At 52.3% G+C, this 22,489-nt stretch overlaps 1 protein-coding gene across 4 annotated transcripts in view; it reads right to left on the reverse strand.

Annotated features, from left to right (window-relative positions):
- CTNND1 (catenin delta 1) overlaps window positions 1–22,489 on the reverse strand; it is a 50,506-nt gene that overhangs the window by 22,674 nt on the left and 5,343 nt on the right. For 3 of the 4 annotated variants that reach the window (XM_074998085.1, XM_074998086.1, XM_074998083.1), the window contains exons 2-3: window positions 4,345–4,462; window positions 3,028–3,331 (exon numbers count right to left, since the gene is read on the reverse strand). In XM_074998085.1, coding sequence (XP_074854186.1) covers window positions 3,028–3,222 — 195 coding nt within the window. In that variant the 5' untranslated portion in view covers window positions 3,223–3,331; window positions 4,345–4,462. Of the gene's footprint in view, window positions 1–3,027; window positions 3,332–4,344; window positions 4,463–7,668; window positions 7,750–22,489 lie in introns of all 4 variants that reach the window. The other variant, XM_074998084.1, reaches the window with a different exon arrangement.

Raw genomic sequence — 22,489 nt, forward strand, 5'->3', positions numbered from 1 at the left:
AGAGGGTATATAGGTGCAGAGTTTTTGGGTAGTGACCAGGGGCAGGAGGTGAGGCAAAGGGTCGTGGGTAGGGACGTTAAAGTGTAACCGGTAAGCCTCATCCTAACAATGGACCAGTCCTACTGGTTACGGTTAATCACTACAGGCTGGAGAAGCCTCCCCACCAACCCCTGCTCCAGCTGTGTCATGCTGCTGTGGGCAGGAGCGCTCCAGCCAGGCCAAAGTAGCCCTGTCTGGGGCGCCCCATACTGGGGAGGCCGCTCCAGCCCAGCCATGCTGGAATGGGCCCCCTGCTGCAGGCTGGGCCTGCTCAGGCCCGACTGGAGCACCCCCACCTGCGGTGGCACCGCAGGGCAGGAATGCGCCACTCAAGCCAGAGCAGGTCCCCACCTGTGGCAGGGGGCCCACTCCAGCCCAATTGGGCTGGAGCGGCCTCCCCAGCCACCCCCTCCAAAACACATCCCGGTTTAATGAGGTAACAGTTAAACCTAGCATTTAACTGATTAGCCAATTAAAGGGGATTTAACTTCCCTAGCTGGGGGCAGGTACAGGCTCCCACTGGGAGGCACTTACCTCACGTGGGTCCCAGGCAGCAACCCAACGGGACACTCAGGCAGGCTCCCTGCCTGCCGCACCCCCGTACACCACTCAACGGTGGCTGGCTGCAGGGGCCATGTGCGTCTCTGCACCCCACACGCCTGGAAGGGCCCCTCCATGTGTTGCAAACGTGACCCAGGCAACTCCCATTGGCTGGTTTCTGGCCAATGGGAACTGCGAGATCATGCAGTGCCCCCTTCCCCTCCAGCACAAAGCCTTCCCTCCCATCCTGCGGTGGGTGGCATGCAGAGACACGGTCAGCACCCACGGCTGTCCGCTCTGAGCAGTGTGCGGGAGGGTCCCTCTTGGCCACAAGCCAGCGATGGGCCAGATCCAGAACACGGGCTGTATTTTGCCCAACCCTGCCCCCTATGCACGGTCCTGTTACCTCCAAGCCAAACAGGCCAGGCCAGGCACCACTCAGTGCTCCACTTCAACCTGTGAGGACCAGGGCTGTTTTTATAAAAAGAAAGAACCCGTACTTGGCTGGCTCCCCATCCCCTCTCCCCGCTAGACAATCCCATGGCTGGGGCTGCCGAGGTGCCAGTACTCAGTACCAGCAAGTACCAGGATAAAGAACACAGTGGTGTGGACTATAGGACAGCCTCACACCCTAGTCTGAGCTCCAGCCCCAGCAGCGGCCAGTTCCAGTGCCCCAGAGGTTAGCAGCGGATGAAAGACGTTAAGAGCAGCCAGGGCTATCCCGGGCCCCAAGGTCCGAGTCCCCCAGGCAAAGCGCCCGAGGGGTTTGTGATACGCAGCCAAGCAGGAGACGGACGCCTCTTCCCCAGTCCAGTCTGAGGAACCCTCAGGAGGAGTTAAGCAGCCACATTCAGTGCTCCACCCGCCAGACATCCCAGCGCTCAGATGCATGGCTGCCAGACTGCTCTAGCCATGTACCTCCTGCCAGAAGGGCCAAGCCCGCTCCTGAGCATGCACACCCCATCTCCACCCCACGGAGAAGAGACGAGACATTTCACATCCTTTGATGTGGAAGTCACAAGCCACCAGATGACACATCCCAGTAACTCAGTGAGATCAGAGGGGAAGAGCCGGGGGCGGGGGGAGTCCAAAGCAGACCACAGCAGGTAATGGCTTTTCATTCTTTTCTCTCACTTAGGGCCCAGGGAACTATCGCCTGCTTTGAACTATAAAATCCGCTTGTCCAACTCCAACAGGGCCTGGGAAGTTTCTCAGGAGCACCCATATCCTCAGCCAGCTCAGCAAACCCAGCTGTCCTCTAGCCCTTTGAAGCGGATCCTAGAGGGACGCGACTTCTACCCCCCCACTCCTGCATCTGACGAAGTGGGTCTTTGCCCACCAAAGTGGATGCTTCAAATTATCCGTTAGTCCATAAGGTGCCACAGGGCTTCTTATTGGTTTGGACTTCTACCCCCTAACAGAACACACTGGATGAGTACGAGGCAGCCGTGAGAACAGAAAGCAGATCAAGCCAGATTCACCGCAGCAGGCAGTACAAATTAGGAGCCCTGGAGACTCAGACTATTTACTCTGCCCCTCCTGACGCTTGCCCTGTCCCATTTGACTAGCTTGTATTAAAAGTGTTCGCCAGGAACTTCAGAGCAGGGCCCAAACCCAGGTTGCTGCCACACTGCACAAGTATAACTCTGAGCAAGCCACTGCATCTCTCGGTCTCAGTTTCCCCTCCAGACAAATGGGGAGAGCAGCAGCTCTGCCAACCAACACAAGGCTGGGGGTGGAATAATACGCTGAAGATTTCAGGTGTCCTGATACTGTGACAGCGGGAGCCACATAAACCCAACGTGGTCTCCAGACTGGTGCAGCAGAACATTTCAGGCAGGGAAGGAAGCTTAGCTAGAGCCCAGAGTCCCACTCAGAGCCACGTGTAGCTGTTCCAGGACTCTGCCTGTGACATGCCTATGGTGGACACTTTACAAAACAGGCACCACAGAGTTACAGAGGATGCCAGGCCAGCACCCCAGGAAAGCAGAGGTGCTGGTATCTCCTGCCTCACAATTAGTCACAGGGCTTTGGGGGCAGGAAAGCCAGAGACCCCTGGTTCTCTGGGTAAGTCTGCACCTGTTACGGATTCCCAATCCGCCACATGAGTCTACAGTGCTATGAAGACTGACCCATGAATCTGTTCCCCAGCATGCCAATCCTACACTCAGCTGCATGGTGGGCCCAGCCAGAACCATGGATACTACTCCCATTCCTAGACCTGCCATGCACCTGGTGAGTTCTTACTGCAGTTACTCAAATCCATTAGGTGTGTAAACAGCTCCTCTGAGGCGTGCTAGAGGGGAGGGACCAGGGAGCACCTGTTTGCTATGGGGCAACTCCGGTAGACGCCAGACACGCCTCCAGAGTTCACCACAGCTCAGGCAGGGGCAGCCAAAGGGGCTCTGCCGAGCCCCACCTGCCCACCTTTCCCAAGGAGGGTTTTACCTGATGCCGGCGGGTGAGGGTGCCGTTGGCCATCGTCTGGCTGGAGTCCTGCGGGGAGACCCGGACGCGCTCCAGCTGCGCCGAGACGTGGCGCCGCTCTTCCTCCAGCGCCCGGGTCAGCTTCTCAAACTGCGCCTCCTGCTCCTTGACGGAGGCCAGGATGCTGGCAGTTGACTCCACTTCCGAGTCGTCCATGGTGCCGAGGGCCCCGCACAGCGGGGAGGGAGGGCGTTGGGCACGGGGCGTGACAGAGAACCAGCGTCAGACAGAGGAGATGGGGGAATAGAGGGGAAGGAGCTCCTCACTTCATGGCATATAGTTGAGGGAAAGAAAGAAGAGATCAGAGACAGATGAAATATCAACTCCCAGGCCAGCTCTTCTCAGCACTCAAAAGGAAGAGCACATGTCTGTTCCCCACTGGCTGTCTTGCCATGCTTGGCAGAAGTGCCACCCCGCTACAGGAAACCCTGAGCTATGCTCTCGACAGCTTCTCCCCTCAAGTTTTTCAGGCTTTGACGAAGGCCTCACCAGGGCAGGATTTGTACAGGCAAGGCAGTTCTCTGTCCCCTGCCCCTGGTGCAGTCCTGACAGAGCCAGTCTCATCTCCTCTGAAGGGATCCCTGGTGGGTAGGAAGCGAGGCAACCCTTAGCCAGGAGCAAAGCAGGCGTCAGGAGTCTCCAAAACCAGCAGTGCTCAAAAACACTCCCATTTTAATTGAGGGGCACCACCTATCACTGCCCTCTCACCACCTTAAAACCATCTCCAAGTGCAAGAGTGTGATACCACCACCCATCCTGAGACCACGTCTGGCTGGAAGGGTGAGAGGACTCATAGGATCCTCCACCGGCCACAACCGCTCCAAGTGAGATGTTCTGACCAGAATTTGGTGGCCACCTGCTCTGGTAGGAGGGAAGGCTTCTTGCTGCCTCATTCCCTAGCGTAGGCAGAGTGCTGCCATTTAGAGCGTAACCCATTTCCTGCTAAGTCAGTCCAGCATTTCCACACACCCATCAGGCACTGTTCCCCTCGCTGGGCAGGGACCCATTGAAAACACAGCACCTGTTAGCTCACCCTGGGAGTCACTCCCACAAGGCCCACTCATCTTCCACATTACTTTAGACCACATAATCTCAAGCCAGTGAGATTTATGACACTAAAGACACGCTGTGGGGAGGGTCTGACACCCTAAATCCTGACAGTGCAGCTGTTTCCCTGCCTTCTGACCCCTCTTTTGTATTGGCAGGGAATTACAGAGAGAGAAAACAGGAATCAAAGACTTCAATTAAATATTAAAATAAATAGTTTTCCATACACACCTGTAAGGAAGGAAGGTCGGATTTGATTGGCTAAGGCACAGCACAACCAGGTCAGATGGAAAAAACCATGGGAGAAGCAGCCCGGCCACCACCAGTGAGGAAGCAGGAGGGAAGAGAGCTGTAGAAATCATCGGTGGGGGAAAAAAAAAAAAAGAAAACCACAGAGTGATTATAACGAAGAGGAGGAGGGAGGCAGAGGGTAAACTGGAAACGGAAGGGGGTAAAGGGGATTATGGGAGGTGACATGGAATCGTTTAACGTGACCTTCAAGTATCACACCACCCTCTGCTGCAAGGGATGGAGACTGGCCTCTCATCAGTGGAGGCTGCTGAGGGTCAGCTGTACACACCTTGCGCGGTACCCAACAGAAGAAGATCTTCCACCCTGCTGCACACCAACTCTGACCAGACTTGCACCAGTGCTGCCTACTCAATTCTACCTGCTCACAGGGCCCAGGCAGCCCTTTGCTGGCACCTTCAGCACCCGCCCTCCGGAGAAACCTGCCCTGCAGTTGAGGGGTGACCTCTGCTCAGAGCCTCCACGTCCCAGCACGTCTGCTGAAGTATTGTAGCAGCAGACAACCCTGGCAGGGAGGGCAGGCATGAAGAGACTAGTCCAGCTTCTGTGCCAGCTGCCTTGGCGCACTTTCCCACGCTCCCCAGCAAGGCACCCGGGCTTGCAGAGCAGACGTGCACTCAACGTTACAGGGAAGATCCGTGCACTGCAAAGAACAGACACAGGGTGCGGAGCCAGGGAGTCTCTGCTACCTTCCCCCCCACATATCCTGTTCCCCACTGTTCCAACCCTGGGCTCTGCCACAGCCCTTAGCCACAACCTACAGCAAATCCAGGTACTGCAGCGCATGGAATCTACAGCACAGACCTGCTGGCCTTTCCACTGACAACACAATAAAAACCAAACCTGCCTTGCCCTTTTTAGCAGGTCTTATTCCTTCCTCAGCCAAGTCCTTTTTAGACACACAGTAGTCATCTCGGCTTCAGTTCTTTAGCAGGCACTACAGCACAGGGAGGACTTTGAGCCCAGCAAGATTTTTAATTTGCTTTGGAGACTGTCTGAATTGCATTGTGAACATCTGGTGGCCTCCACCCTGTAATCTTCCTTCACCAATAAAAAAAAAAAAATCCAGTTCTACTGCTGGGCACATTTTAAGCACAAGCAGAAGAGATTGAGAGGCACAACACCAGCCCCCACGAGCCCTTGCCTCCTCTCCCAGTACAAAAAGGTCGGTTTGCTTTATCTTCCAGCACCTGTTCTATTCCAGTCGGCTTGCAACGCAGCAAGCCAATAGGTTTTTGCACACATCAGGCCGGGGGGCTGCTCTGGTGAACTGTAACTGGTAAGCCTCATCCATTTAGGGGGAGGGTTAACTTAATGCTGCCACTTGATGCACAGGCAAGGGCTGGGCCTGAGGCTGCATTACTCTGTCCCACAGACTTGTGAATATACCATAAACTCTCATCTGGTGTTGGATCAACCAGGACTTTCAAATAACCAGCACGACTCCAGCAAGCCCTGAATTATTATGCAGCTCCCCACCCCCTTTTTAATTCAGACAGCCCCAAGGTGCTGCACGAGCCCTCCAGCGCCGAGAAGGTTTATCGGCATGGACGCAACCATTACAGAGGCAGCGGGTAGCTCTCCGCTCAGAGCTGCCAGGTGCATCCGGCTGCACCGGGCACTCAAGTCCATGGTGTCCAGGCAGGGGTTGCTGAGGACGAACATTGGTTTGCTGGGGTCTCCCAGCTCCCTGGCCAGAGTTATGCGGTGGCCCTATAGGGCGGCCATCAGGGGCTCCTTGCAGCTGTCCAACTGCACCAGCGCCGCTGCCCAGCCCAGCTGCAGCCCCGGCGGGAAAGGCGCCACCCTTGGCTAGGATCGCCACCATGTTTTCGTCCAGCGAGTTCGTGCTGGCAGTCGTAGTGGAGGTGTCCTCAAAGCCAAGGTCTGTTGGGGTATCCAGGACGAGCATGAGCACCAGGTTGGCCCCAACAGACCCAAGGCAACGCCCCCAAGGTGCTCCCCAGTGAGTTGTCTGTGGGTCTCACGGCTGGCACCGTGCTGGGGGAGTCTGAGCACAGGAGCAACGCCCTGCCTCTCAGGGCTGGCCCACTCAACACCCGCCCTGCGGCCCTGCACGTGCCTGCAGCCAGAGGGCTCCTCTGCTCGCCCACCTGGCGTCCGCTGCCCAGAGCCGCTCCTTGCGCCATGTGCAAACCCCGCTGTGCCCACCAAAAGTGGATAGGGCAGCAGTGGAGTGGGAGCTGGCACTGCGGGGTGGGGGAAGCTGAACTTTCTTGATAGGGGGGAGCCACTGACCTCTGCCTGAGACTGCTCTCTATTAACCCCCGTCCTGTGAAAGTTTATTGTATGAACTACCAAGGCAAGGGGGAGAGGGAACAATCCAACACTCAGACGCAGACCTGTCAGAAGACTGCAAGCCAAACGTCGCAGCCAAGGCAGAGGTGACCTGTCAGCAGACAAAGCTCCTCCCCCCCTCCACCAGCTAATGCAGGCGTTCTCAAACCGAGGAGCATGACCCCTCAGGGGGTTGCCAGGTTATTATGTGGGAGTCGTGAGCTGGCAGACTCCACCCTCCAACCACCTCTTTGCCTCCAGCATTTAAGAGGGTCATTAAAAACTATTTTTATACAGGGGGGAGTTGTCACACTCAGGCTTGCTGCGGGAAAGGGGTCACCAATGCAAAAGTTTGAGACTGCCCTGAAGTGCTAGCCGAGGGTCAGCAACCCCCAGCACGGGTGCTGAGACTGACACACGAGCCCACTTTCATCAGCATGCGAGGCAGGAGTTTGGCCCCCGCCCCTCCTCCACCATGCAGCCGGGAGCTTGCTCAAAGCCACCCTGCCTGTGCATTAACCAAAACCAGCTAACGCTACCAGCCACCACCTGCACAGTAAAGCTTTGCATCTTTATTAATGAAGCTGTTTTAAATAGGACTATTAGTGACCTTAAAAAGTATCACCAGCACTCGGGCCCTACGTAGAGGTCAAAGGTCAAATTTCAGCACTCCGCCTCGGAAAGGTTGCTGACCCCTGTGCTAGCCAACGAAACACAGGGAATTAGCTCCTTCTCCAACGATTTAACATAATCGCACCCCTGGGGTCTCTTGCCCAAGAAGTGCGTCTCAAACCCATGGCTAGAACCTTTGTCTTATGTGTTCTGCTTCGCCAGAGTTAGCTTCCAAAGCAGAATTTTGTCCTGTACGCCATCCTTGAGAAAACACGCTCCTTCTCCAGAGGCCCTTTATTTAAGGCCTATTTTCTAAGAGCTGCCACTCATACTTACGCAGATATTCCTGTTTCTTCATAGCAGATTTTGCTAACAGCTCCTCATCTTCCCTTGGGCACCACCTGCCCTTTTGACCATCTGGAATAGGTAATTTTCAAACCAAAGAGGAAAGACAGTTCAGGAATCAGGAGATGAGCCCAGGAGTACAATCAAACCCCCTACTCTGCCACTAACTTCCTGTAGGGACCCTGGGTGAGTCATTTATCCTTACTGTAGAGAAGGGATTTGAGGGACCGAGCGGGTATTAGCTCCATCCTGCTTCACAGGAGTGTTGCAAGGATTAGTATTTAAGATGACTGAGATGCTCAAACTACTATGGCGGAGAATGCTGCACACCTAAAAGATGCTGAAGCCTTCTGCCTAGCTGTCAGCTTGTGCCCAGCTCGACAGGGAGCTGCTGTTCCAAGACCACACTTAAAACCAGATTCCTAAAGGGCAACGGCTTGTTAACAGCTGCATTTTGCTGGTTTTTTTAATTCCCTAGTTTAATTTCAATGAACAGAATGGTTAGGAGTATGATGTACAAGATATTACTGCTACATTCCCATGAGGCAGTTTCCTTCCTGTCTCTGCATTACAACCTATGAGGCACACAGAAGGGAAGGGAATTCAATTCCTCACCCACTACATTCTTATCTCTGTGTTATACCCAGTCCTCTTGGGCTTCAAAGACTCAAACCAGGCCCCCTTCTGATCAAAATTACAATCCCAGTGTTTTCCACACAGTAGCTCACACAACAGAGGGTCAGTCCTGCCCTTACATTCAGGGAAAAGGACGGAGCTGCAACACTCTGAAATCTACGATCCCACCTTTTACAGTGGTGATTCTCCCCTCTCCGAGAAGAGATCAGAGTTCCCACCCAATGGAGGACACTTAGTAAGTGTGTGTCTTTTCTTCCCTCTCACAGGGTGGAGAGCATCTCTGTGAACAGCCCTCCAGGCCATGTGGCCACCCAGATGTCAGTCGGCTACACATGTTCAGGCTCAGCCTCCAGGACTTGACTGCATCAAATGCTTAGTCCACCAGATCAGGCCTGTCCAGTAGCCATGAGTAATGGATATAAACAGCCCCCAGCCAGCACAAGTACCCCAAATCAGAAACTAGGTACGACCTTCCTCCAGATGAGAGAGAGTAACGCGGAACCTTTGCTCACGCTTGCGACCCTCCTAGTACAGTAGCAACTTTCAGCCTTGTGTGCTAGGTGCTGTATATGCACAGAGTTGCGTAAGTTCTCAGGGCAGGACCTAGCTAAAAATGAGAGACAAGGGGAGCGGGGGGGGGCGGTGCATGAAACAGGCAAAGCAACACGACGGCTTCACAGCAGGTCAGTGAAAGAGCAGGGAAAAGAACTAAGGTCTCTCAAGTCCCATTCAAAGCCCTAGCCAGTAGGGAATGCTGCCTCTATTTCAAGTCTCGTTCTGTACAGGCTTCAGAGATGTAAGTGTTCACTAGTACTAAGCATTAGTAGTTCTAGAATAGATTAGATACAGGGCACCCTAATCCCAGGCTCTGTTCGCTCCAGCATCTTATGTTGTCCAGCATTCAGTGCCGAGCCTGACACGTTCAGGTAGATGCCCTTCACTTTGCCTGCAAGCCTGAACGGCTCCTTCAGCCTTACGCCACTCCCACTTTTCGAACACCGAGAACGTCCACACAAGGCACCCGTCCTCCTCCTCCTCGCCTCCCACAGCTCCACCTGCCGAGATGTATCCATGAGTGAGTCCTTCATTATCCTTAAATCACACAATGCAGCAGCTCTCCATCTCCTCTCCACTAGTTCATTTCTGATGACAGTTTAAGACCTTGGTCCCAATCTTCCAAATAGTCAGCAAAATCAAACCACAGCTTCATCAGACCAAGTTCTGATCGATGAATCACAGACAGCTGCGCTTCTCCACAACGATGTGGATCACAAAGCATGCAAGAACTAAGGGACAAAGCATCCTGGGCCAAGGGCGTCCAGTTGTGGAACTAAATTCTACAGGGAGAGAAAACTCAGACAAGCCCAGAGTCTGAGAATCTTCAGAATGGCTTACTGACAAAACTTCTGCCCAAAACAATCCAAATCAAAAATATTTACCTGGAAACAGGGCAGCCTCAAAACAAAAAAGTTGCCGAACTTTATGCAAAGTTTTCACTCAAAGGGGAAAAGTGTCAGACTGCCCCTGAAATTCCCTCGGGACTTCCCTATTGCTATCAAGTTTATACTGAATGGGACCATGCTGCTGTAGTATCTCACACAGAAGACTAGCTTCAAAAACTGCTGGATCAGTTCTCCAAAGCCTGCAAGGACTTTGGGCTTACCATCAGCCTAAAGAAGACGAATGTACTCAGTCAGGATGTTGCTGAATCCCCATCAATCAGCACTGACAACTATACATTAGAGGTCGTCCACGAGTTCATTTACCTCGGGTCCACCATCACTGACACCCTGTCCTTGGACACCAAGCTAAATAGGAGGATCGGAAAAGCGGCCACAACTCTGTCCAGACTCAGCAAGAGAGTGTGGAATAACAACAAGCTGTACACACACACCAAAATGCAAGTCTACAGAGCCTGCATCCTCAGCACCCTCCTTTATGGCAGCAAGGCTTGGACCCTGTATGCCCGCCAGGAAAAGAGGCTGAATGTCTTCCACTTGCGCTGCCTCAGGTGCATCCTTGGAATATCATGGAAGGACAGAGTGACCAACACCGCCGTCCTCGAGCAAGCTGGAATCCCAACCATGCACACCCTCCTCAGGCAGCGTCGACTCCGCTGGCTTGGCCACGTCCACAGGATGAACGATGGAAGGATTCCAAAAGACATCCTGTATGGTGAGCTAGCCTCTGGCAAAAGACCTCCTGGATGCCCCCAGTTGCGTTACAAAGATGTCTGCAAGAGAGACCTCAGAGAGGTAGACATCGAGCTGGACAATTGGGATGAACTAGCAGACAACCGCAGCAGATGGAGGCAGGGGTTACACAAGGGCCTTCAGAAGGGCAAGTTGAAGATCAGACAGCTAATAGAGGAGAAGCGAGTGCACAGAAAGCACAATAAGGACTTGCCAGACACCCACTACATCTGCAAGAGATGCAGCAAGGACTGTCACTCTCTTGTGGGTCTTTATAGTCACAATAGACGCTGTAAATGAAGTCCTCAATTGAAACTTTAAAGGGCGCGATCCATAGGCTATGCAGACTGAAGGATGCCTCCTACTACTACTACTTCTACTACTACTACTACTACTAAAGTGATGGAAGGATACTCACCCCCCCCAGCCCCTCCGAGAAGCATCTCCACAAAATATTTTGCAGAGATCAGCTAGACACTTCAGATTTATAAATGTAAACTCTTGAGTGAGATAAGGGGCTACCATCAAGATCGCCTTCTGCTCCATATTCCTCCTGTTCAATCCTCCTGCGAAGTTAGAAAACACTGAGTATTTTAGAGCAGTTTCTCAAATGCTGCCAGAAAGGGCCTTCCTTCTGGCCATAGCCTCTCAGGCAATGATGGGGGGCGGGGGGGGAGAAAAAGCAGCAGCCCCTCTCCTGGAGCCACCAGTAAGTAGATCTGTGATAGTGAACCCCAGACTTGTGCTTTAATGTCAGAGGCATCATGTTACCAAGACTTAAAATCATACGCTCTGGTGCCATTTGTAAAAATTAAACACAAATAATTAAAATGGTGTTCGACAGTAGATGGAATACAGAGTGGCAAATTAATCTTGCTTACTTGCACTAGTTCACCTCTGCTAATACGGCAGAGCTCCCCGTCTTCGGGATGAACTGGCTAGTGTTTTGGTTTCGTTTGTAAACTTTCCCTGATACACCCTGAACCCCTTGACACTGCTACCCATTTCCAAACAGAGCTTCTGAACATATTTTACAAGCATGAAGTCAACCGTCATTACACTCTTTATGCATAAAGTATTAACCTTAACTATTAACCCTATTATTTCACTAGGAAACCAGCACTGAGACGCAACTAGACTCCTACAAGCCACACAGTGAGTCAACAGAGGCCTAGGAGTCCTGACGTGATTCCAGCCTACAGAGTAACAGTGTGTGGGGTGGGGGGAAATAAACCTCTTGTTTCTACACAGAGTTCAAAGGAGCATGTGAAATCTTTGTTTTGCTCCAATCCCCTGAAAGAGTCAAAGGCTCTCAATTCTGGTTCCCAATATTCTCAGTCAAGAGTTTTGTCATTTTAAGATAGTGCACCAAAATGGCTGACAACTCAAACCGAGGCATAAAAGCTAGACAAAACTTCAGGTTAAGAAAGGAACAAAAGTTTGTCCATTTCGTTGGGGGCAGGAACTCAGCTAACAGCACAGCCCCACCTCAACAGACACCAAGTAGCACCACCAAACCTGAAACTATGATTCACCAAGACACTGTCAAAGTCAGGAATCAGCCAAACTGCTTGCACACAGACGTTTGAGTCTTGGAGCGTGTTTAATCCAGAAGCAACTCAGTGCCCAGAGGACAAGTGCCCAGGAGGGAGTACATAGCCCAGAATGTTACTTGGCCCTTGGGCTATTCCACAATATCCTTTAGTAGGGGAAAAGCTAAGGAAAAGAGAGGTAGGTAATTTCAATGCTGACAGTCATGCCACTACTATTCCCACATTACATCATGGCCGTCGGGTGAATGTGTGAAGCAAGCTGGGGATCCCAGCTCAGTTCTCAGTGGCTGGAAGCCACTGCCATCTCCACCCTTCGCTTTCTTGTTTGCCCCCTCAGAAGACCAATCAAGGAGAGATGGTGCCATGTAGGGGGCAGGGGGGGGGAGAGAGAGAGAGGTCAAGAATTGTGGTCTCCCCACCTGCTACTCTGACAGCTTCCAACCACCCAAGTGAACTGTGGTGCTTCTGAATCTCGTCTGTTTTCTGTCTCATTCACTTGTTTTTCTACCTCCCACCTCTCTACCTGGCCTGACCTCCCCTCCCCCTGGGAAAGGGAAAGGCGCTTTCCCAGGAAAAGGTATGAGAAACAACCAGCAGAGTTAACACAACTTGGACTTTTTGCATCCACTGATGCCCCCACACTCAGCTGTTTCTCCACTGCGACAGCTGGTTCCTCCACACGCAGGCATTTCAGACCTCGAGTATTCATGCAACGGCCACAGAGCCTAGCCGCCTGGGAATGAGGCACACTTCAGCAGCGAGGCTCTGGCTAGATTCAAGGCGTGTCTCATGCAGACAACAACACTGGCCTAAGACTGAAAGAAAACTGCTCCCTTTTGTGCGTGCGTGCGTGTGTGACAGACACACAGACGACTGGTCTGACTAGTCACACTGATATCACAATGATCTGACCACCTCCCTCTCCCCCACCTCCAAGAAATGATGACTACGTACCTAAATTAGGAAGTCCTCCTGTGGGAGCATTACCTGCATCCCCGCTTACACCCACCCAGCAGCCTCACCTAGCCTTATATGGGGACGGCTCAGCAACCAGGAGAGGTTGATAAGGAAGGAGAGATAAGAGGGAGGGCAGGGCACTTACACCCCAGAGGGGGTGGGGAAGGAGGCCTGAAGAAAAAAGGGAGAGGAGGAAATAGTTGCAAATCCTCCTCTACCAAGCAAGAAGAGACTCGAGAACAGGACTTTACTCTCTTCAGAGTAGTCTGATCTGGGGGATAAAGTCAGGCGAGGAATTGGAAGCAGAGATCAGAGGGGGCAGGAGGAAGTAATGGGAAGTGAAATCAGAGAATCTGAGCCAGTTTGCTGCAGGTTCCTACACCCAAATCTGTTGTGGAGTGGAAATCCCTTTAGGTACACAAGAGACCCACTGAGCAGCAGTAGGGATTCCCTCATACTACTGAAGTACTCACAGAATTCAGCCTCCATGTTCATTCCACACAAAGCTTTTACAAATTTCTCCTCCGCTCCTCTTTTTCCAGCCCCACCCCCACCCCCACCAGGCCAAGACAACTCAGCCACCTTGGTCAGAAACACCAGGAGCCATTGCAACAGGAGCTCAATGCGAGCACTGACCTGCCCAGGCTGTAACCTGGGTTACACCTTCTCTCCACTTCCTGGGGGAAGAGCGAACCAAGTGGCGCTGGCACATGGGAAGGAAGCAGTGCTGGCTGGCAGCAGAACAGAGGCAAGAGATTGCTGACATACCAGTGGAACAATCTGGCTCCAGGGCAGCTGTCCTTTCAGACAGTCAAAGGCAGATTTGTATGTGTGCATGTTCAAGGGTTGCCCTCCTTGGCGAAGGGCAGTGGGTTCAGTTATTCAAGTGTGTGAGATGCCCCCTTCCCTGCACAATGCCCAGTACAGAGTGGGAGGGAAAACGCAGAATAAGAAAAGCTATTTACTCCACTTGTCTAGACGGAGGTGAATTTTCCTCCTGCAGGCTCCTTCCGACTCCCCTCAGCGATCAGAGCCTCTCGTGTTGGTGCACAGCAGAGAACTAGAAGGGGGGCCCCGCTGCCCATGGTGGGACAGTCTCTCAGAGCCCCCACATAAGGGAAAGGGTACACTTTACACAGGCCCAGCGCCCAGGCTGTAAATTGGGGTATATATGTGGGATGGGGCCCCATGTTATAAGTTTATATTAGGCCAAAAAAATTACGCTTGGTTCCTCCTGCCTGTCAAAAATTTCAGGTTAACTGCTACCTGCTTCTCCCTATACCCTCCCCCTCAAGAGCTCAGTGCAGCAGGGAACAGAGCTCCCCAGTTTGAGAGGGGGGAGCAGTACCATCCAAAACCAACTCCGTGAGAAGCCAAACCGCTACATTATAGGATCTTGGTCCTACAGCCATAAGAACTAACCTCAGCCCCTCTCCCTACCAGGCAGCCAGATCCAACTGCAACCCCTAGGACAAGTGGCTCCCATTGCACTTAAGAACCACCCAGCCAACTCTTCTACTTAAAAATGCCACAGTGGCATACACCTTCCAACCTGAGGGATGCACCAGGACACTTATGCCAGGGCCCATGACGCCGCAAGAGCCACATGGTAGAGCAATGTTTCCCTAATGGTGTTCCATGGAACACTACAGTTCCGCGAAAAAATCCCATTACAACAGCTGACTCCTCTATGGCTCCCTGCCCTGCCGCCACTGAAACAGCAGAACTAAATTTAATTGGTTTAATGGCTGGCAGGAGGGATCCAGCCGTTAAACCAACTGAATGCAGTTCCATTATTTCAGTGGCGGCAGGGCAGGGAGTCGCAGAGCGCCCCTCGCTCGCCCCACTACCCAAGCGGCCACACCCCTCCGGCGGGCATGGCTCAGCTCGCCCCTGCCAATGGAACACCTCCACACCGGCCTTCCTTCTGCTGGGCACCCATTGCCACCCAGCATAGGCTCCCCAGCCAGCGCCATGGATGGGTTAATCCCAGAAGCCGGTTTGGGGCTGAGAGGAGTTAATCCTGGGGATGTGGGAGTGGGTTTGCAAGACAGGAGCAGCAGATAAGGGGGAGGGATAGCAAAGTGGTTTACACATTGGCCTGCAAAACCCAAGGTTGTGAGTTCAATTGTTGAGGGGGCCACTTAATGATTGGGGCAAATAGATGTCAGTGATGGCGCTTAGCCCTGCTAAGAAGGGCAGGGGACTGGACTAGATGACCTCCTGAGGTCCCTTCCAGTTCTAGGAGATGTATAGCTCACATTCTTTAATTGGTTTGAGATTTGGGGGCCAAGATGGGTAAAGCATGAGAACAGGGTTCCACAAAATTCTTTCCAGTTTAAAAGGGTTCTGTGGCCAAATAAAATTGGAAAACACTGGACTGTAGCCCTGGATTCGTACCCCAGAGCTGCCTCGCTTCCCCACGCACCCATAACCATGACCCCAGGCTCCTTTCCAAGCACAGTAGGATCCACATAGCAGGGCACTGGGCACCCACGCCAAAGATTCACACTCCACAGCCCCCACCCCAGTGCAGGAGTTTCACATGTTGGAAACACTTCAGCAACACAAAGGAAGCTCTCTTCTCTGTGGGAATTTGCAGCTGAGGCTGAGCTGCTCTCTGGGGACAAAGAGATTTCACAGGCTGCACAGGCAGACGTCTCCCCTCTCCCCCTCCCTCCCAGCTTTCCCACTTCCTGTCACAGTAGCACCAGAACTCCGGCTCAGAGACAAACACACACAAAGCGCTGGATTCTGGGAAATGGGCCAGAGCATTCCAAAGTTGCTGATCTGCCAGTCACCAGCCAGAACTCCCACTTTGTCCAGTGCAGCTCCCTATGCCAGGGGAAGAAAGCCCTTCTCTTCCCTCTCCCACCCTCGCCCCTAGGGCCAGCTTGAGGCAGGCCATTTCACAACAGGCATAGCAGGTGAAGCATCAGGGACTCTAGGTTGGGGGCAAAGGGAAGATTACCGTTTTACAGTTAGACACAGGGGCAGGAGCTCTGGTGCTGACAGGGATGACTTTGCTGCTGTCCCATAAGAAAAGCTAAACCCAATTCCTCTGCCCACCACTGCTCTGAGCTGGAACCCTGTCTTCTAACAGCCCCTCAGCTCCTCACCTCTTTGCCTCCTCCAGCCTTAAAAAACCTACACCTCCTTCCCTCTACAGGTTGCCTTCATCCCCTGCTCTCCCCCCGACCACAAAGATGCCCAATGAGAAGAGAGTCTCACCAGCACAGCTTTAAAGCAAACAGAGGCCCTGCAAGTTCCCAGAGATAAGGCCTCTCTTATCAGCTGCAAGGGAGTAAAGTCCCTTAGGGAGAGGAGGGTGATCCCTGCTGACAGCACAACAACCTGCCAGCCAGGAGTGTGGCCCTTCTCACACAGAGGAAGGCTGCAGCAGATGGGGAGGGATAGCAAAGCCACAGCACATAAGAGGAGATTTCGAGCAGACTTTTCTGCAGGGGACTCGCATCTGTACCCAACAGACATGGCAATAAACAGCTGCGTATCACAAGGGAGGTACCCATGAACAGGGACAATCCAGCTGAAGGGACATCCACAGCTGAACGACTGTTCCTGGAGCAGGGGTGCCACCAGACAGCACATATCAAGATGCTCCCGTAGCATCAACATCCCACCCACACTACAGCTCTGTCAGTCACAACTGACCCCTAGGGTTCCACGCTGGGAACGATATGGGAAGTCTGAGCAAAGCAGCCAGAAGGGAAAGTGATTCACAGCAGGTGGGCAGATGTCAGAGTTATATGGACTTGTCTCCCAACCCCTCACCTGCCACTGGGGAGGGAGAGCTCAGTGGTTTGTGCATTGGCCTGCTAAACCAGGGTTGTGAGCGCAATCCGAGAGGGGGTCATTTAGGGATCTGGGGCAAATAGATTTGGAGGTGGGAGGGACAGCTCAATGGTTTGTGCATTGGCCAGCTAAACCCAGGGTTGTGAGCTCAATCCCTGAGGAGGCCATATAGGTATGGGGGCAAATAGATGTCAGGGATGGTGCTTGGCCCTGCCAAGAAGGCAGGGGACCGGACTAGATGACCTCCCAAGGTCCCTTCCAGCTCTAGGAGATGTGTATGTCCTTACACACACACACACACACACACACACACACACACACACACACACACACACACACACACACACACACACACACACACACACACACACCGGGCTTCAGCCATCTGTGCCCTCCACATCCCACCTACTGGATTCAGCCCATTCTCTCTCTGACAACAATGCTTTCGACACAGGAATCCGCATAGCTATGAGGCAGAATAAGCTACTGCAGGACAGGAGCCCTGACCAACTAGTTCAGCTTGCATGCCAAGGGCTACCCTGCATCTGGTAAAATTAAAGGATCTGCAAAAGCATGAGGTCACGGGGGGGGATCAGAACGAACTGGAAGTTGATTTGCCGGGGGTGCTACACAGGTTGAGGGGCTCCAGCCAGCTCCCTAAAAGCTTTCATACCTCCTGTCTGCCTCTGAGGTCCATATCAGCCAGCCAGCAGAGGGATTTTTGAATTACGGAGGACCCCAAACTAAATCAAAGATCTCAGAAGAACTGCGCTGGGGAGGACCTGTTTCTGCCACTGTCCCAGTGACGGAAGAATGACAGATTCTCCCCAGCCTCCAGAAACCTCTGCTGTTTTGCTTTCCATTGACAAACTTTGGTCATGGAGGGAATCCCTACGCTGCTGAACATCTGGAAAAATAAGACTTCAACACTGATTTCTATCCATTCCCTCGCACAGACACACGCCGCCTCCTCTGAGCCCATCCCTCATCTCTTTCAGATGAAACCCTGCCAGTTAATTCGTGGAGCTCCTGTTTCACCACTCTGAACAGACAGGCAGGCGGTTCAGAGACGCTGAAGTCATGTTTAGTGTGGGAGTGGCGTGCAGGGAGTTGCTAATATGGGTCTAATACAGCACTTCCAGGAAGGGGGAAATCTGCACAGTCAGGTGGTAATTGTCTTCCACACAAACCCCGCTACTGTCCTTTACACAAACAAGAGCGTTCTGGGGCTTGCCAAATCTGCCCTACTCCCCTCCCCCAATCGGGCATGCTCACAAGCTGACTCATGGCTCCAGTCACAAGGTATCAGAAGGAAGACAGCACAAGAAATCTAGCTCCATTGAGCATGACCTCATCAGATGCCCCTTGTTCCAACCCAGGGTGTGTGCTCACGCTTGCTCCCGCAGAGGCAGATTCAGAAACCCTGATGAACCAACTCAGGAGTAAGTCAGGCAGGCAATCAGGAGCAGGATACGAGAGCCACAGGCCGAATCACCACAAGTCACTTCATTACTTAGAGCGCTAACCACCTTCCCCTGGGGGTGGGAAGATGTAGGGCCACTCACAGCTCCTCGGGCAACAGACGTACTAGCAGATGGCACCACCCCAGGGTGCTGTTCATGAGAGCCACAGTCTCCGTCCCACACACACACCCCCATCCCCCACAGAGAAGAGGGAAAAAGCTGAACTGTCCTGGGGAAGACCTCAGCTGGCACGGTATTTGAGACCCGCGCGGACCATTACACGTCACTGACTCAGGGAGAAGAACTCGAATAATGGGTCAGTGCTAAATACGTCAGGAAACGCGGCAGGGGAGTGGGAAGGAGACCTGCATGGCACCTGTCCCTCCTATTCCAATAAGGATGGACTGGCATTATTACGGACGCTGGAGAATAAAAGCCACCATGTAAACGGAGCACAGAGAGCTTCCTGTCCCTCCCAGGACACTGGCACTGCCCTGCCTCTACCGGCCACACGGCACAGAGCAAGGCTGGCGGACTTCCATCCCCTTTCCCCAGCACATCGTTGGTCTATCCCCTCCCCCAGCCCTTCCCCATCCCCACAGCTTTCCCTGCCCTCTGTGGAGGCTGAAGGGAAGGAAACCAGTATTTCCTGGTCAGACAGGAAGAGACATTAGAACCTTGCGGGAAAGGAAAGGCACAAACACAACGTCCTGCCAACTGCTGCTCCCTGCCTCCCCTGAAGTGCAGAGGAGACTCGCTGGAACCAAGGAAGAGAACTCCCTGCTTGCCTACACGTGGCCCAGGCAGGCTACGCCCTGCCCGCCGTTGGGCTGGAGACACTGAACTTTAAACCAGCACAGACAGCGCCTTCTCTGCCACTAGGCATCTGACAAGAAGCAAGGGATTCGTCAGTTCATGCCCTGTGTCCCGGGCCAAGGTAAAAGGTTCAGTGAAGAGATGAACTTACCCACCCCCTCTGTCCCCTCAGAACAATGGGATGCCGGCCCAACTCACCTCCCCCTGCGGATGTCCCTCTCCAAAAAAAAACAAACAAACCATGCTTAGCCGGCACCTTGCACTGCTAACGCAGCCCACTGGCTCCTGAAACAGCATTCTCTCCAGCACCATGCATCCACATGGTTTTAGCATCAGGAGGGGAATTCCATGACACATCAAGTGGTAAAGGCACGTTCTACCGCCACCCACTACTGGCTTAAACCTCTGACTCTACTGAAGCTAGGAGAATCTTTCTAGTGTATAGCCTTTCATCTCTGTCCTTCACTGGTGGATGACCACCAGTTTGGAGACACCTCCTACTCAACCCTAGCACCTCTTAGAGGAAAAGAAAATTCACACATCACACGTGGGAAATACTAATGCTGAAGCACTGGTAGTTGTAATCTGGGATGCTGCTCAGCTGCTAGAAGCGAATCCCCCATCCTTGCTCCCAACCGAGTAAATCAACAGAGCAACAGTGCAATGGAGACCTCCTCTCCCAACCTGGCTTGTAGAAATCTGGCTGGTTTTGCACAGAGAAGTGAGTCCTCCTCAGACTGGCCACACAACAGGTGTGTGTGGATTAGCACACAGGCCTTCCAGCCAGGTCAGTTACTAAAGAATGGAACAGGGTGTGGCTTCAGGGAGGGAGACAAGACTTCCTGTTTGTCACTTTCTGATGTAATCTCCCAACCACCACATCCAGTAACAGGACACTGAATTCGACCCATTCGGTTACCAAAGGAAGTGGGGCTTCGGGTCCAAGCCTATTTCATATCAGAGGATCTCTCCAGGGAGCAGCCCCCTGCTATGGGATTTTAATTCATATGAAGAAAGAGCGTCACTCACTTCTCCCCACTACCACCACCAACCCAGACAAACACAAAAAACCTCCCATTTTGCCTAACATCACACAACCAGGTAGCAAGAGCAGCTTTGCATGCAGCAACATGCTCTGAGGAATGCATTCCTCCTATGGGGCAAGAGCATGCCAGAAACACAACTGATCTAGTGAAGAAAGGAGGCCTCTGTGGTTATGTATTTTCTCAGGCTGATGTGAGCCACCCACCTGCAGAAGTTATTCACACAGGGACATTCTGGCTGAGAATCTATTTTTTCCTTTAGACCGACACAGAGCCCTCAGCTAAGTGGAAAGGAGCAAGGGTGGAGGAGAAGAGAGGGTGCAGAGATTCCCCACTTTAGAGTTCAATTAGAAACAAGAGTCCACAAGGGGCACCAAGACGTTTTGCCACATGAACAGGTCAGAGAGATCCAAAAATTCAAGGCAAAGCAGCGAGATTGAGAATCTTCCCCAGTCCTGGGGTTACAGGCACTTTCTGGCTCCTATTCAGGATAGGAATCTAGCCCCTATGTGGTTCATTTGTTCCTGGGCTACTCACAGCTCCTCTGCTAGAGGCCACCTAAGCTCTCAAGCGTGGGGAGGGACACAAACCAGCTCCTGAAGCAGGTGGTAGGTGTTCGCAACTGCAGATGGGTTACTATGACAGCCGCAAGAAACAGAAGAGCTATCTAAAGAGAAGGAAGTGGGCAGAGAAGTGGCGTCCAGGGCACTTCTCCCTAACCCCCAGTTTTGTGAAATAGCTGCTTGCTGAAAGAGCACGATATTAGGGAAGGAGATATGCCAACAAGTTTCAGGAACCATCTCATTCAGCTTCCAGTTGCCTACAGCCAGCATGTGCTGGTAGTGAGAAACCAGTAAACTTTGAGCAGGGTTTGCAAGAAGTCTGGCTAAATGCATTGGACAAATGGACTGACACCAGCATCCCCCATTTCCCATCACAACGTGCAGACTTCCACATTAAGTCTGCTGGACACAGTTAAGAATGAAGCCAGAAATTCTTTTTCCACCAATCCTAGAACATTAACATCGCCCCTCTTAAAATGGCTAAGATGGTCTCACTGCAGCTTTGGCCAAAGCTGTTTTCACTTCCTAATGCAAAACCTTCTCAGGGAAACCCCAGACCTCCCTCCAGTTCCCAAGTTTTGCCAGACTGCTCTAGCTGCTGGAGGAAAGGCTATTTTCTCCCTCCACGGTTATGCCCTCTCCACCATTTTCAAGGCTGTGCTACGTCATGACTTCAGTCTTTACTACACAATCAATAGTTTCTGAACCAAGGAGGGTTTGCTAACACAGGGCCCATCTACGCCAGCCACCATGGAAAAGGATAGAGTTCACAGTGGATTTTAACAGCATGAGAAGGCCAACACTGGAGCCAGATCTACCTGCGCTACTAAGACATCCTGAAGAACAGGGAAAGGATCCCTTCCCATCATTCTCTCTCAGAACAACATGCCAATGTAAGGGTATGTCTACATCCAAGCGCTTACAGCAATATCACTCTAGCACAGCCACTTGCTATAGCAATGAAAGGGCCTCTTCTGTCACTGTAGTAAATCCACCACCTTGAATAGCTTAGTCCTCCATCAAGGTGTCCACACTGGGACTCAGGTCAGCGTAACGACTGTTTCTCAGAAGGCGTGAATTTTTCAAATGCACCCCATAGTTAAGTCAACCCATGTTTTACGGTGAGAACCAGGACTAAGAAGTCAATGACCAAGCTCAAGTTCAGCTTCCAGGATTCCAGCTGAAACTTCCACTGTAAATATCAGGGTACAGACACCTGTCCATATTCTGGCTCACCAGCCAGGACAAAGGGTGTGAACACAGATGGCACCCCACTGAGAACCCAAGTGTGTCTTCCACCCCTCTAGAGCAATGTCTGGTAATAAAGCAACACAAGCCACAGTTCTCTTCCCCTCAGCCACCCCTTCAGTGCCCTCTCTCTTCGTCGTGTGGTTTGATATCAACCACAAGATAGGAAACGAAATCACCAATGGGGAAATCCATCTTGCTTCCCACTTCCTTAAGAGGAACAGAAAACTGTTGTTTGTCCCAGATTTGATGACTATGTGGTGTCAATAACCACAACGAACCTCAAGCTTTGTCACCACCCAAGACACCAGGGAACACAAGAAACTTACATATATATAGGTAGTTCGTCATGCTCAACAACGACATATGGACAAGAAGCTTAACCAAAGCATTTACTAACAAGATCAGCAATTCGACTGAGAACAAGTCTCCTTGGCAAACTTTAATACATATGTCAATTGTCATAACTAAGCAACAATTTGCAAGTGACACTAGGGGAAGAAGTCAAAGAAGTCCCGTATAGCGCTG

This window comes from Carettochelys insculpta, chromosome 6, assembly GCF_033958435.1.
Source record: "Carettochelys insculpta isolate YL-2023 chromosome 6, ASM3395843v1, whole genome shotgun sequence".
Lineage (NCBI taxonomy): Eukaryota > Metazoa > Chordata > Testudines > Carettochelyidae > Carettochelys > Carettochelys insculpta.